General features: G+C 52.3%; 5 protein-coding genes across 5 annotated transcripts; 1 reads left to right on the top strand and 4 right to left on the bottom strand.

The window, feature by feature from the left end:
• Window positions 1-402: 402 nt before the first annotated feature.
• chsB (chitin synthase class II) lies at window positions 403-4,114 on the top strand (the record flags this gene model as incomplete). Its single annotated transcript, XM_046089676.1, has 5 exons — window positions 403-635; window positions 972-2,707; window positions 2,757-2,941; window positions 2,989-3,155; window positions 3,211-4,114. The coding sequence occupies 5 exons, from the start codon at window positions 403-405 to the stop codon at window positions 4,112-4,114; spliced, it is 3,225 nt and encodes a 1,074-aa protein (XP_045945648.1).
• A 262-nt stretch (window positions 4,115-4,376) lies between these two features.
• LDX57_007957 (uncharacterized protein) lies at window positions 4,377-6,376 on the bottom strand (the record flags this gene model as incomplete). The annotated part of the gene is made up of 7 exons (XM_046089675.1): window positions 4,377-4,919; window positions 4,988-5,111; window positions 5,166-5,587; window positions 5,645-5,744; window positions 5,808-5,881; window positions 5,940-6,038; window positions 6,098-6,376. The coding sequence occupies 7 exons, from the start codon at window positions 6,374-6,376 to the stop codon at window positions 4,377-4,379; spliced, it is 1,641 nt and encodes a 546-aa protein (XP_045945647.1).
• Window positions 6,377-7,088: 712 nt separating this feature from the next.
• On the bottom strand, window positions 7,089-7,953 carry LDX57_007956 (putative di-, tri-valent inorganic cation transporter; the record flags this gene model as incomplete). Its single annotated transcript, XM_046089674.1, has 4 exons — window positions 7,089-7,406; window positions 7,473-7,552; window positions 7,610-7,838; window positions 7,906-7,953. The coding sequence occupies 4 exons, from the start codon at window positions 7,951-7,953 to the stop codon at window positions 7,089-7,091; spliced, it is 675 nt and encodes a 224-aa protein (XP_045945646.1).
• Window positions 7,954-9,138: 1,185 nt separating this feature from the next.
• Window positions 9,139-11,529, bottom strand: cat1_1 (catalase 1; the record flags this gene model as incomplete). Its single annotated transcript, XM_046089673.1, has 3 exons — window positions 9,139-10,810; window positions 10,869-11,294; window positions 11,359-11,529. 3 exons carry the CDS (start codon window positions 11,527-11,529, stop codon window positions 9,254-9,256), a joined length of 2,154 nt encoding a protein of 717 aa, XP_045945645.1. The 3' UTR covers window positions 9,139-9,253.
• Window positions 11,530-12,432: 903 nt separating this feature from the next.
• On the bottom strand, window positions 12,433-15,204 carry LDX57_007954 (glycoside hydrolase family 78 protein; the record flags this gene model as incomplete). The annotated part of the gene is made up of 1 exon (XM_046089672.1): window positions 12,433-15,204. One exon carries the CDS (start codon window positions 15,202-15,204, stop codon window positions 12,433-12,435), a length of 2,772 nt encoding a protein of 923 aa, XP_045945644.1.
• Window positions 15,205-15,379: the final 175 nt, after the last annotated feature.

The following is a 15,379-nucleotide window of genomic DNA, read 5'->3' as shown; positions in this document are numbered from 1 at the left end:
CAGGGGTGGCCTTTATTTATTTAGTGGTCAACACTCGGCAAGTGGTTGTTGGTTGTCGACGCCTACTCGGTCGCTTGTCTTCCCATTGTTTATATCCTCTCTACCCGGACATTGTGACGACTGGCCTCATTTCTTTACTCATACATTCTTGCTGGATTCCATACTTTTAATTCTCTCTACCTCAAACTGGTTGCCCCACGAGCGATTCTTCCAAAGCACCTGTAAGTTACGGACCTCAGCATTCTTGAGCCTTTCCCCCCTCTGGCCAATGGATTGTGGAGCAGCTGAACTGACGCTATGAGGGTGCTGTCCAGAACATAACGGTCGAGAGCAATCGGTCTGCCTTCGGGCTGAGATTGTCTCAGCGGTCCTTGTGAGGTATCAGAAGACTCAACCGCCGATATGAATCCCAACCCGTCTCGCATATATCCTCCGGCACCCAACTACGAAGACGAACCGCCTGCTTATGGATACGGAGAAACGACGTCGTTCCTTTCGGATAATGATTCGCCGCGCACTCGCCAAAATGGACCAACCATGAGACTGCTTCCGACAAGTGGTGATGTAGAAAGCACGCTGCATAGCGGTGGAGGTACAACGTATCAGTACGGACAGACTTATGAGGATGATGCTCGGTAAGTCGTGGTGAAACCGGTTTCTGTCATGTCTCTGGCGTCGTATCACCCAGGATTCCAGTGGTCAATCCTTGGAATCTCCTGCAACGTTCCTACCCATATGTTTCGCGCCCACCCCCTTGATAGTCTTAGTTCACAGAGTGGGATCCCCAGACAGCTCCGCCTAGGGAATGTCTGCGTGTTCTCTCCTCCACTTACTTTCCTTGACCTGTTTACTCATCTTGTTGAAGCTGCGCACGTTGAAGCCGCGAAACTCATAACGTGTGGAAATGACTGTTGATCCACGATGCCCTGCCATCGAAGACCTCGAGCTAACGCACGCATCCCCCGCAACAGACCAGAATACGCAACTCAATATTCGGCGCGATACCAGGAATATGACCCGCCCGAGTCCCCCTCACGACCGGTTTCGAGCTTGCGAAATGCCCCAAACATCCCGCCCCCTTCCGCGTCAATGGTAAACGTCCCTCACTACTCGTCTCGTCCAGGCTCCCCGACGCGGCCTTGGTCCCCAACCCGCGCCGCGGACTGGACTCGACCCCCTGGACCACCGTCCGTCACTGGCTCGCATTACGAACGCGCAGATCTCAATGGCAGCCCCCGACCAGGCACCCCGAGTTCGAGATATGGTGGCAGCCCTCGACGACCACTGCCGCCAGCGCCACTGTTTGCTGGCCCGGGGTCGGTGTCCGGGGGCCAGGATGCTAGTATCGATATTGGCGACGGAGTGGATCCTGACGACGTCTTTGGTGGTGGGGGAAGAACGGCTCACCATAACCATACGGCGAGCGTCCACTCCTTCATGAGTGAATCCACCGTGATCACGGACGAAAAGGACGCAATGGCCAAGGTTGACTTGGATGATGACGACGAAGCGAGTGAGATGGTCGACCCGAACATGCACTATGGCCCCGCGCCCGAGAAGCAAGGCCGCCGCGGTGTCCGAGATGCCCAGATGGTCAAGAAGGAAGTCCAGTTGGTCAACGGTGAGTTGATCCTGGAGTGTAAAATCCCAACGATCCTGCACAGCTTCTTGCCCCGGCGAGACGACCGAGAATTCACGCACATGCGGTACACTGCGGTGACCTGCGACCCCGACGACTTCACCCAGAAGGGCTACAAATTGCGTCAGGAGATCGGCAGTACCATGCGTGAAACGGAGCTGCTCATTTGTGTTACCATGTACAACGAGGATGAGATCTGTTTCACTCGGACCATGCATGGTATTATGCGCAATATCAGTCACCTCTGCTCCCGCTCCAAATCACGAACCTGGGGCAAAGACGGGTGGAAGAAGATCGTGGTCTGCGTGATTGCTGATGGCCGGAAGAAGGTGCATCCTAGAACTTTGAACGCGTTGGCTGCACTGGGTGTCTACCAAGAAGGCATTGCCAAGAACATTGTGAACCAGAAGCAGGTGAATGCCCACATGTACGAGTACACGACTCAGGTATCTTTGGACGCCGATTTGAAGTTCAAGGGAGCAGAAAAGGGCATCGTGCCATGTCAGGTGATCTTCTGCTTGAAGGAACATAACAAGAAGAAGCTGAACTCTCACCGGTGGTTTTTCAATGCCGTTGGCCGCGCGCTACAGCCGAACATCTGCGTTCTTCTCGATGTCGGCACAAAGCCTGACCCGACTGCATTGTACCACCTGTGGAAAGCCTTCGACCAGGATTCCAACGTTGCCGGGGCGGCTGGCGAGATCAAGGCAGGCAAAGGTAAAGGTATGCTGGGTCTGCTGAATCCCCTGGTGGCGAGTCAGAATTTTGAGTATAAAATGTCGAACATTCTGGACAAACCCTTGGAGTCGGTCTTTGGTTATATCACTGTGCTTCCCGGTGCTCTTAGTGCGTACCGTTTCTTCGCGCTGCAGAACGATGCCGAAGGCAACGGGCCACTGAATCAATACTTCAAGGGTGAAACGCTGCATGGCCAAGATGCGGATGTCTTTACGGCCAACATGTACCTGGCAGAAGATCGAATCCTCTGTTGGGAGCTAGTGGCCAAGCGCGATGAGCGATGGGTCTTGCGATTTGTTAAGAGTGCCGTTGGTGAAACCGATGTCCCAGGTAAGTTTTTCCCACTATTAGGAGACTCCCCTATTAACGATGTTTCCAGACACTGTTCCTGAATTCATTTCGCAGCGTCGACGTTGGCTGAACGGAGCTTTCTTCGCTGCAGTCTATTCCATTGTCAACGGAAAGCAGCTCTGGAAGACGGACCACTCACTGCCCCGCAAGATCTTGCTTCAGATCGAGTCCGTTTATCAGTTCCTCCAGCTGCTTTTTACTTATTTCGGATTGGTATGGATTTTCAGTCATAGATTGAATGCATGTTCTAATCCCTCTAGGCAAACTTCTATTTGGCTTTCTACTTTATTGCCGGGTCGCTTTCGGACGAGAAAATCGATCCATTTGGCCATAACATGGGCAAATACATTTTTATAGTGCTTCGATATGCTTGCGTGGTGGTTATGTGCCTACAGTTCATTATCTCCATGGGCAATCGACCTCAAGGGTGAGTGCCGATCAGATACACGTCCACATTGAACAGTCCACTGATTCGAATGCAGCGCGAAAAAATTGTATCTCTCCGGAATTATCGTCTATTGCGTGATCATGATCTATACCGCATTCTGTACACTGTACCTGATCGTTTTGGAACTCATGTCAAAATTCGGAGCAGATGTGGACCTGGAAGTGAGCGATGGACTAATGGTGAACATTGTAATTTCAATGCTTTCGACCATAGGTCTCTACTTCTTCGTTTCCTTCCTTTACCTCGACCCATGGCACATGTTCACCTCGTCGGCCCAATACTTTGCTCTTATGCCAAGTTACGTGTGTACCCTGCAGATTTATGCCTTTTGCAATACCCACGACGTGACTTGGGGTACCAAGGGTGACAACGTCGTCAACACGGATCTGGGAGCCGCGAAGATTATCAACGGCTCAATCGTCGAAGTCGAAATGCCTTCGGAGCAGCTTGATATTGACAGTGGATACGATGCTGCGCTGCGGAACCTCCGTGATCGCCTCGAAGTTCCCGAACCCCCGGTCCCGGAAAGCCAGCTGCAGGAAGACTACTACCGAGCCGTCCGTACGTACATGGTGTCCATCTGGATGGTCGCGAACCTCATCTTGGCTATGGCCGTGTCTGAGGTCTATGGCGTCGACTCTGGCGGCACTAATGTTTACCTGGCGATTATCCTCTGGTCCGTCGCCGTTTTGGCGCTGTTCCGTGTGATCGGGTCCACGACATATGCCATCCTCTTCGTGTTGCAGAAGATTGTCGAGGGCAAGACCAAGTTCGAAGCCGGCAATATTGCTTCAGCTCACGCCAGTGCCAGTGCCAACTCCAGTGCCGTGGGTAGCAAAACAAACTATGGCGGAGGTGGAAATTTGCGCGACAAGTTCACCGAAGCTAGATGGGCCATGAAACGAGGAATGGGCAAAGCTATGTTCTGGAAGAAATGATTTGCCTGACTGGAGCCTTCTCGTTGAATTCACCCAAACCCCTTTTCTTTTCTTTTTCTTTTTTTCTTCACAACATGACCTTGAATTTTGGCGTTCGCGTTCTTAATGGGAAATACCGCAATGATCTGAGATATGGGACGCGGAATGCTTGTATGTACTTTGATGATTGGATGGATATAATGATAGGATATGTAAATGTATTGCTTTTTCAATGGCCCTAACCTACTATCCTAAACTAGCCTGGCAATGCTTGTCAATAAACTCAGAGCTTTGACACCACCTCCTCCTGACCTTGAATAACTCTTGAGATCAACCCGGCAGCAGCCAACGTCTCTTCATCCTTGAAATGTTTACCCGTCAACTGTAGTCCCACCGGCGCGCCCTCGTACCTCTCCGGACTGTACTTCCGCCACTCACGAGCATCAGTCGCGTCCCTCGGCGAGTAACTCGTATCAACCGGATCCAACACCGGATCGACCACCAACCCACTCGGAAACACCGCGGCAGGCTGATCCAGGATGTTCCAAATCGCCGTGTAATTCCAGTACTCTGACTCGCCCAGGACAGAGGCGGTGCCGACGTACGCCGGGCTCAGGATAAAGTCCACCCCGCGGGCCTTCATGAGAGCGTGATACTCGTCCCGATACTTGTCTCGCGCGGCGTTGAGGGCCCAGTTCTCGTTTATCGTGAGCGGCTTGTCGCTGCTATAGTGGAAGGCCCATTCGGTTAGGGGCAGGATCGGCTCTCCGGATTGGGCGAGGAGGGCGCGCTGGCTGGCCGCTGCGTCGGAGAAGTAAAGGGATGACTTTGGGTTGAGGGGGTGTGTTGTTAGTGTGGTCGTTGGTGGTGAATTGACTGAAATGATAAGCTTACCACGATGTTCCAGCCATGGGCGTGTTTGTAGGGCTCCCAGTCAACGACCTTGATGCCTGCTGCCTGGAGCTGCTCTTGGGCGTGCTTGAGGGCTCGCGTTACCGGTGGATGCGGGCGAACGCATCTGCTGCTGTCAGCTTTCTGGGGGTTTCATGACGTTAGTAGATGGATTACGCACCCGTCATCCCACATGATGGCGACTGTCATGTCCCTGCTCGGCGTCACCCGTCTCCAAGAGACTGGAGCCAGGGACGTCTCAATGTCCCATAGTTCCTGGTCAATGACCACCCGCTGGAAGAGCTCCAAGTCCTCGATGCTCTGACTTGCCAGAGGGCCGACGACACCGAGAATAGACTCTTGGCCAGGACCCGGGAGGAAGACCCCAGTGCCCGGGATCCGGTGCGCCGTGGGCCGGAACCCGTAGGCTCCGCAGAATGCAGCAGGGGCTCGGATCGAACCCCCAATGTCTGATCCGATACCGAGGGGTGCACATTTGAATCCCATCGAAGCCCCCTCGCCGCCTGACGAGCCACCGGGGCTGAGGGTGCGATTGTATGGATTTACTGTAGTCCCGATGATGTTGTTGCTGCAGCAGAGATGCTATGATAAGTTCAGTTTAGAGGTAATGGTTGAATAAGGATCAGGACATGCGATTACCATTAGAGACTGGGGCTGGTTCGTGCGGACGTGGAATACGGCCCCCGCCTTCTCCAGACTCTGTAAGAGAAGTGCATCCTGCGCTGCTATGTGGTCCACTCTAAATGCGTGGAACACGTCAGATCAGTATATCTATGATTGGTGTCATACGAGGAAGACGGACAATGCCACGTAGCCGCCATTGCATGTGCGGTCTTTAAATCCTATGTGTTCTTTCACGCTGATTGGGACTCCGTGCTGAAAAGCAATTTCTTTAACTCTGGGTACACTAAGGATGAGTAGTGTCCGGACATACCAGTGGCCCTATGATCTTTCCTGTTCGTTGCCTGTATCGATCCAGCTCTTTGGCTCGCGATATGGCCTTTTCTGTCATGAACTCAGTGGCAAAGTTGAGCTGGATACTTGTCAGTGCCACATGTTAGACGCAACCCTCGCCCCGCCTCATCTACAGACCAGTTGATGTCCCAAGACGGCACGCTTCAAAAAGGCAATCACCACCTCCTCTGCGCTCAGGATGCCGGCCTCCATATCTGCCATAAGAGCAATCGCGGTCTTTTCAGTGATGTCGAGCTCCCGGGCGCTGAGAAGACCGCTCTTTCGAGGGAAGTCCTCGACATTTTTCTGGGTTGCGGGAGGCAATTGATCGCTAGGGAGCAGCCATTGAGCCGGGATAGACTGTTGGAGAATGTCTCGGGCTTTCTGAGCTTGCGGTTCCCAGGGCTGAGGAGACATGATGGTATGTATTTTAGACTCAATGAAGGATGAGTGGTCTTGCTGATAGTCTGAAGAGGGGATATGCAAGGAGAAAACAGCCAGGTAGCACGAGACACGCCTTTTATGTTACTCCAACTTGGACCGCGGAACTACTGCCGAATAGCCATGACCGATAGGGACAAGTGACAGTAGCATTCATCGGTGCCTCAGTGTCATGTCGGAATCGGAACTAGAAGTCCAATCAATGCCATCAAGCCTGGCTGGGCACACTCCATGTGGAGAAGCTCTTATCTGCGTTGGAGGCGATCGGCGCATTCCCCTCACGGAGAAACATAAGATAAAACCTATCGGGCTCTCTTTGCTCCCTGGGAGTAGAGACGTGGTGAGGGGAGAGATGTGATTGCGAACTATCCTCGGTAGTCTCACTAAATAAGTTGAATGTTCTCCTCGTAGAATCCATTACATCTTGCATATAAGCATGGGTAAGTAAGGCACCCACGGAATCAATTCCGCCTTTCTCCTTCCTCTTTTGGGTGCCCAATTGATTATCTGGGAGTGGTGTACAGTATTGACTAATGATGTATGAGGACATACCGCCTGTACCTATACCTTACCTAGTCTGGTGACTCTAGGTAGCGTGACCCTGTAAGTAGAATTCAATGACACACCTTCCTCTCTGGTCTTTTCTGTCTCTTCCTTCTTTCACCTCTTCTTCTCGCCTCGTCTCTTTCTACCCACAGCATGTCAACACCGTACACAGCTCTCCACAGACAATCTGACATTTCTCGGGCATCTTTGTCTCTATTGCCACCGTCTCCATTTTCTCCGCTTCCTGTCCGACCATGATGACTTCTCCCGGCGGTGCGGTTTCCGGCTGCAAGGTTGCCGAGTGAATCCCATACGCGTGAAAACATTCGTTGATAATCTTCGTGAGCTTCAAAAACTGAGATACGGAAGGATCGGACACGACGACATGAACGGATGCAAGAGTCTTCTGCTGGTTGAGGCGCCAGATGTGAAGTTCATGAACGGACAGCACCCCGGGAATCTAGATTCGGAAAAACATCAGCGAGCCACAAGCTTTGGGCCACCACCAGGGAGTGCCATGTCATACCGTTTCTAAATCGTGCTTGACATCCGCGGGATCAACCCCGTCTGGGGCACTTTCCAACAAGATATGACCTGATCGGCGGACTAATTGACCCGCGAATCAGTACTACCGTGGCGGAACAGAGAGCGGGTCACACATACCTAATGGAATCGAGGATAAAATGATCATGATTGCAATGCCCATGCTGGTTCCCGGGTCCGCATAATATCGTCCTTCGTAATGTGTCAGCCAAATAACCAAAGCGGCTGCCATAACGCCGATGTTATTAATGGCATCCCCGATGACATGGAGCAAGACGCCCATCATCCCAAGGTCGTGTCCGTGGGCCACTGGTCGATTGGCCTGCGTTTGGTGCTTGTGGGTATGATGCTATAACAGTTCACAGAAAATTAGGACATATATATGGGGTTATGTATCCTATGAAGTTGTATCTCACCGCACAGAAACTCGAGTCATAGTGGGTATTGCCCCCCTCAATTGCCATTGGGAACTCAGGCACCTGTGAGTCTCCATGGTGATGATGGCCATGATCGTGATGATGGTGTTCTGCGTTTTCCATTACTACATTGTCGCTCGCTCAATGCGTCTGTCATAAATTACCGTGAAGAAATATTGCACTGACAAGATTAAGGCCGAGTCCGATGGATCCCATAATGAGCATGAGTCTGGGATCTTCCACACCTAAAAGCCCTTTAGCAGGGGAGCGGACGAACGCATGAGGCAACCAACGCTGTAGAGTTACGAAACGCTCGATAGACTGGAGGAAGACGCTGATGCCAAGGGCGAAGAGAAGTACGCCATTGAAGAAGGCACCCAATAATTGTGCTCGTTGCCATCCGAAGGAAAGTGACTTTGGCCACTCATTCTTCTCCGATACCTAACATAGTTTAATCATTAGCGATTTAGGTGATCAACAGGACAATTCAAGGAAATTCGAAAACAGCTCACCTTGAGTGCCACCAACGCCACAACGAACCCGACCAGGTCATTAAGCTGCGTTTGTTAGGACCAGGTCCCTTTGAGAGAGTTCCACCTACATAGTGGAAGGCATCGGCCACCAGGGCTATAGAATGTGTATAGAATCCAACTATCATTGATAGGGTTCAGTATCCCGGCGATTGCGACTGGAAAGAAACAGAAGAACGAAAAAGGCACACCTGATATCTCGGCAACGAAAAAGACCGAAGCAATCCCTATAACAGCAGTTAAGCGCTGAGAGCGCGATATTTTGAATGCCATTTTCGCTGCATGTGGTTTGACAAGAGATGGAGAGAACCGGAGTCGAGCCCTTCACTTAGGATTTCGTCAATCTCCGGAATTCAGCAGAGTTTTCGGCCTTTCCTTTTCCTTTATTTTTAATCAAGAAAAAACTGAATTATTTTATTCTCGCCCAGCCCCTTTCGAGCTTTGTTTGTTGAGGCCTGAGCGGTCGGGCGTGGTGGAACTCGACTGGAATGTGAACAATCTGGAAATCCCTTAAGCAAGGAGCCAACAGGGAACAAATCCTATTTACCACAAAAGACCGAGGCCGAAATGAAAAGGAACTGTCTCCAGGTCAGTTTTGAATGCAGCTTGCTTGCGGTTAAGTTCCATCATCTCCGAGCACGCTGAAGGCGTTAACATGATTAAGATTACAGGTTGAGCACAACGCCCAGAAGTAACCATGGTTGGGGTTGCACATCACATGCAGCAGTATTTTCGGAGTTCTAGGGAATAAACGGATGATCATGTCATCTTGCAAACTATCACGCTCTATATACATATTCATCTAATCATTGTCATAATCAAGCAGCCACCTCATCAATCAATCCGTCCAACTCTCTTTGCCAGTTCCTGTGCCGGGAAATCTGCCAGATGAATCGATCGACAAACCCTTGACTGTCAGGCCCGATTGTGGATGACGATTTCAAAAGCTCTGCTGGGTTTCCTTGTCCCGTCACCACGCCATAGCTTTCCACGGTTTGGCCAGCCGACGAAGCGTGCTTGACCGCATCCAAGTTGATCTGCCGTTGGATGAAACCAACTGCCTCGTTGATACCGGCAACGGGCTTGAGATGAGCAAAGGACTCGGTTATCCAGTATTTGGCAATGCCGTTCTTAGCCAGCGCACCAACGTGTTTTCCACCAGGGATGAAGACCGCATCGAATAGAGTCGACCGCATGCCGGGGAAGTGGTGATCGGGGATGACTTTCTCGCCTGATTCGGCCGTGACACCCTGACGCTGCGAACCAATGGTGAAGACAAATGCGTTGTGCTCCTGGAGGGTCTCTTTCATCTGCGTGTACGCAGCGTGGTCGAAGCCATCCATGATGAGGATTGCCACACGACGCGTGGCGATTTGGGGACCGTTGGAGAGATAGTCGAATTGACTCAACCCCTTCGAAGTCTGACCATTGTTTGCCTTCGTGGCCTTGGTCGGTGTGTCGCCGCCCACATTCTTTGCCACGGTCTGCGCGAGATTGAGGTCGACGACGGCAAGACGCTCCGACAAACGCTTGTAGACAACTTCCTCGTCACAGTGGTCGAGTTCAAAGGAAAAGGCCTTGGCGACGTGCATCTTCTCAATGGGCGACAGAGAGTTGAAGAAAAGCTGGGCCTGGTTGTAATGCTCCTTGAACTTGTCCGAAAGCTGGCGGGCCTTGACGCCTTCTTGCTTCTCGGGATAAGTGGCGAAGCCACGCTGTGATGGGGAGGCGGGGGGATTGGTCTCGTACCGGTTTGGCCAGTAATTCACCTTGCCTTTGGTGATGCGGTGCTTCATTGCACCATCCCTGTTGACCAAGCTCATATAGGGACACACTGGCCGGTTGATTGGCAGTTCTTGCCAGTTGGGACCCAGGCGCGAGATTTGGGTGTCAAAATAGGAGAAGTTGCGCCCAATGAGGAGGGGATCGTTTGAGAAATCAATCCCAGGAACTATGTGACTAGTACAGAAAGCAACCTGCTCTGTCTGCGGGAAATACTCGTCCACGTTTCGGTTCAGTTCCAATTCTCCGACGTACTGGATAGGCACCAGCTCCTCCGGCCAAATCTTCGTGGCGTCCTCGATGTCGAATTCAAAGTCGTCCTTGTTCTCCTGGGGAATCACCTGGATACCAAATTTCCACTTGGGAAACTGGCCTGCATCAATCGCGTCCATGAGGTCTTTCCTATGGAAATCGGGGTCCTGCCCAGCGATTTTGAGCGCCTCATCCCAAACCAAGGAGTGGACTCCCAATTCAGGGGTCCAATGGAACTTGACGAAATGGCGCTTGCCTTCAGCGTTTACAAGCGAATAGGTATTCACACCGAAGCCCTGCATCATCCGAAGAGAGCGGGGGATGGCGCGGTCGGACATGATCTATGCAGGTTAGACAAAAGACAGAGATTATTATTAACATCAGAGAGCAGATACGTACCCATTGCTGCATATGAGTTGTCTCCGAATGCATGTACGAAAAGTCCCAGAAGTTGTTATGCGCGCTTTGGCCCTGGGGGATCTCGTTATGGGGCTCTGGCTTAACTGCGTGAACAATATCTGGGAACTTGATCGCGTCCTGAATGAAAAAGACCGGGATGTTGTTGCCGACAATGTCCCAGTTTCCCTCGGACGTGTACATCTTGACAGCAAACCCACGCACATCTCGAACGGTATCGGCACTGCCTTTGCTGCCCTGGACGGTGGAGAAACGTGTGAAGACAGGCGTCTCTCGCGATGTGTCGGTGAGGACTCCGGCGGTGGTGAGGTCGCTGATGCATTTCTTCATTCGAAAAGTACCAAAAGCGCCGACTCCACGGGCATGGACAACTCTTTCGGGAATGCGCTCATGATCGAAACGCATGATCTAATCGCCAGGGTTCTTAGTACGAGCAGCTGGTGATATCGATGGGGATTAGAGAAAACTTTACCTTCTCTCGAGCGAGCGAATCCTCCAACAAAGGCGGGCCATTGTGCTTTGCATCACCCACGCGCAGCCAGTGATCGGGATCAGAAATCTTCACACCAAAATCCGTCGTCATATGCTGAGCACCCGAGAGCTCAACGGTGTCCCGCTCAAGATCGCCTTGCTTAGTAGACATAATGGAAGAATTCAATGTGAAATGAGAGTTAGGAGCGACCATCTCGAAGCTGGGGCAATCGAATCCAAGTTATATACTACCTGGAACTATCATGGACCGAAGAATGGGAAATGCTAACCAGTTTGGGGAGTCAACTCCACAATAGTTCTCTCCAGGTACACTGGAAACATCCTTGGAACGAGCATGCCAGCATCAAGACAATGATGCAACTGTCCGATTACCATTGGGCGATCATCCAGTAACAAGTGGCAACCATCCCAAAGCCCACGGATCATGATGCACCTGTTCTCAATCCACTTGATCATGTCACCGGTAGACTGGGCAATGAACACCCAGACCGGTTTGTCTGGGTCTGTCGATCAGACCCACTCTTTGTCAGGTTGCTTGAGAGTTGAGACCTCTTCGGAGCACCAAGCCCTTCGAGAAGTTCGCGGCCTTGCCCGAGAGCCAATCGTGCGAAAGGAGATTCTAAACATTGGTAAGCACACGTCGGTCTCGACTTCGAAGCCAGGGGCTTGCTTGGAAATACTTTCCGCTCGTCGGTGTCTCTTTGATCGCACGCGGAAATGACGTTGCGACGTGGAGCCCGGTTTGGATAGATGACGTCATTTGCTCATTGTCTCGCCAGGGCACGTAAACAGCAGCTTTGGTAAGGTCAATTCTTGAAATTACAGAGTACTTCTGACTAATGTACGACTCTTCGATTCTCAAGTCTGTCTCACTCTATGGACGCATACAGGACAATCTTGAGCTATTACGGTAGCCACGGGCTCTCTAGAATAAAAACAAGAACTATCATTATTGACTCTAACGAGATGAACCATTCGGTACCTCGTATCATCACTGTTCCGTAGTCTTCTCCTCAAACCAAAGAGTCCCCAATTCATGGACCCTGCCGTCCGATCAGGCAATGTTCTCTGGCTCCGGCTTTCGCATAATCGGAATAATCGGCTTTGGGGGCCAATTACTGCGATAGCTACTCCATTTCCATGGATGCGAGAATTTGTGATGCCCAGAGCCAACCCAAGTACCGTCATTGTCGTCAAGCTGTTTTGTGCCCTTTCTCAAAGTCTCTTCGCTCGGCAAGATGACCCAGGCGCGGGAATTGGGAGGTACCAGCAGTTCTAGCTCGAACCGATCCTCGGCGGATTGAACGGCCCACCGGCACTCTAGTCGTCCATAGGGGGTATCGTACTTGGCTTCAGCGGATTCGATCGTGCCGCCGGGGATCGGGTTGACTTTGACTGTTTTCCATCCAGGGGACATGGGACTCACGCCTGCCACGCTGGAATGAAGCCAGTTGATGATGGATCCCAAGGCGTAATGATTGAAACTCGTCATTTCCCCTGGGTTGATAGACCCGTCTGGGAGCATACTGTCCCATCGTTCCCAAACAGTTGTCGCGCCCATGGTAATGGGATACATCCACGAGGGGCGGTTTTTCTCCTGCAGCATGCGATACGCAACCTGGTGGTGGCCAGTTTTCGTCAGGGCGTGCGCGATAATCGGGGTTCCTGCAAACCCGGTCGCCACTCTGAACTTCGCTAACCGGACCAGACTCACCAGGCGAGAGGCAGCAGTCGCGGTTTGTTCGGCAGTGGGGAGAAGATCAAACATTATCGCCAGACTCAGCGCCGTTTGTGTGTCTCCCACCAGAAGACCAGAGGGTGCAATATATTTTGCTTGGAATTTGGCTTTCAGTTGCTGGTAGTCTGCCTTGTACCGGGCGCTGTCTGCTGTTTCACCGAGGATTTCACTGATCTTGGAGATTGTGTCAGTGACATGTACCAGGTAGGCATCAGCGACCAATGTCCCATTTGTCCGAGCATCGCCTGGCTCGACCGGAGGTGCGGTCGGGTCCAGCCAGTCTCCCAACTGCCAAAGTTCGGGGTCCCAAAGCCCATCGGGGCCCCGTTGAATACCCCGGTCGACCCAGGCCAGCATGCTAGCGTATTGCCGGCGGAGGATGTCTATGTCCCCGTACGAGCGATAGAGATCCCACGGAGACAAAACAACCACGTCGTCCCAGATGGCTTGAGGAAGATGTGGCCATAGTTTCTCGCTGATAATATTCGGGACCACGAACGGAGGAACGCAACCATCCTTTTCTTTCAGCTGCTCCGCCGCTACGTCCTCCAGCCAGCCCCCTAACATGCCGGCTGTGTTGTAGAGGAAGTTAGCGGAAGGGCCAAAGATCTGGATATCGCCCGTCCACCCGAGACGCTCGTCACGCTGAGGGCAATCCGTAGGGATGGACAGGAAGTTGCCGCGCATGCTCCACCATGCATTGGTATGAAGCTGGTTGACCATGGGATGCGAGCATGAGAACCAGCCAGTCCGGGTCATGTCGGTGTGCATTACCAAAGCGATCAGATTGGCGAGCAAGTCTTGGTCCTTTGGCCATCCATCGACCTGGACATATCGAAACCCATGGAAGGTGTATTGCGGGGTCCAATCTGTGAGTTCGCTCCCAGAAGAGATGACCTCGTCGGTGCATTTTGCGTTTCGCAGAGGCCGAATCCCAAGCTCCCCGTTTTCTAGGACTTCGGCGTGCGTGAATGTCACCTTGGCCCCTTCTGGTAGATTCAATGATCGGATTTGGAGTCGTCCAACAAGGTTTTGACCGAAATCAACGACGACCTTCCCCGACGGGGTTTGGTGGGTGGAGACTGCCTTGATCTTCTCCGTCACTCGAACAGGTGGCGCGTCTGGTGCCACCAGAGTTGCAGTAGGGAAGGCTAACTCCTCTACAAAAGACCAGGAAGATGTACTGGTCTTTTCAGGGGAGTCGACTTTCCAATGAGGATCTTCTTTCCGGGCATCGTACAGTTCGCCGTCGTATAGTTCACTCCTAACAATGGCGCTCGGGGTACAAGACCAAGTATTGTCGGTGGCCAGTGAGAACATCGCCTCGGTCGCTTCTGACTGAACCTCGAGTTGGGCAAGAACGGCAAGTCGATCTCCGTAGAGTTTGCTTCGCCCGTTGCGGAACCCCAGGCGGGTCGCATACCAACCCTCGCCGACTTCTACTGCAATGGTGTTATGGCCGTTGGGGTTGAGGAGGGGCGCGACGTCGAATATCTGATAGTTCAGGCGATGATTGTAGCTTGTCCAGCCGGGAGCCAGGCATTGATCTCCCACAGCATGCCCGTTGATGAATGCTGTATAGACCCCGAGACTTGTAATGTACAAACGAGCTTTTCCGACATCTTCGTTCCCGGACAGCGTAAACGATTTGCGAAACCGCACTGGACGTAAAGGGCCGTCGTTCGCCTCCTTCACTGAACTAGCAATCGGAAGGCACTTCCAGTCGGGCTTGGAAAGCAGCGCAGCTTCAACCGTTGTCCAGGGAGACCAGCTCGTGGGTTCAGGCTCGGACTGCCCCGTACCGCGGCCGTAGGCTCTAACACGAACCTGAGCTCTTTCTCGTGACTTCAATGGCACGCTTGGCCAAGGCACGAGCACCGATGCATCACTTGTCACGTAGTATGTCTCTTCGGCGGATGAGGGGGAGCGGAGGACTTGGATTTCGTATGCAGTTTGTTCCCATCCTCGCGGACAGTCATCGGGTGTATTGAGGAATCGCCAGGACAATCGCGGGGCTCCTGTTCCGATCCCAAAGCCAGTGGGATGTTGCTCGACGGATGGCGGTGCAACCCTAGGTTGCCCAGCCATGATGTGTTGGGGGTCCTTTGTATGAAACAGATGTAGAGAACAGAAAGCCGGTATGGCTTCAGCTTTTCCATAACTACCCTTCGTCCTGAGTGCGTGGCCCTTTATAGGAAGCGGAGGGGTAACCCCACTCGCACAGTATTCCCACGAAGCCCCGAGAAGAAATTCTTCGATTGGT

This window comes from Aspergillus melleus (assembly GCF_016097325.1).
Source record: "Aspergillus melleus strain CBS 546.65 chromosome Unknown contig4, whole genome shotgun sequence".
Classification (NCBI taxonomy): domain Eukaryota; kingdom Fungi; phylum Ascomycota; class Eurotiomycetes; order Eurotiales; family Aspergillaceae; genus Aspergillus; species Aspergillus melleus.
Note: the sequence above shows the minus strand (reverse complement) of the source record. Positions and strands in the feature narration are given on the sequence as shown.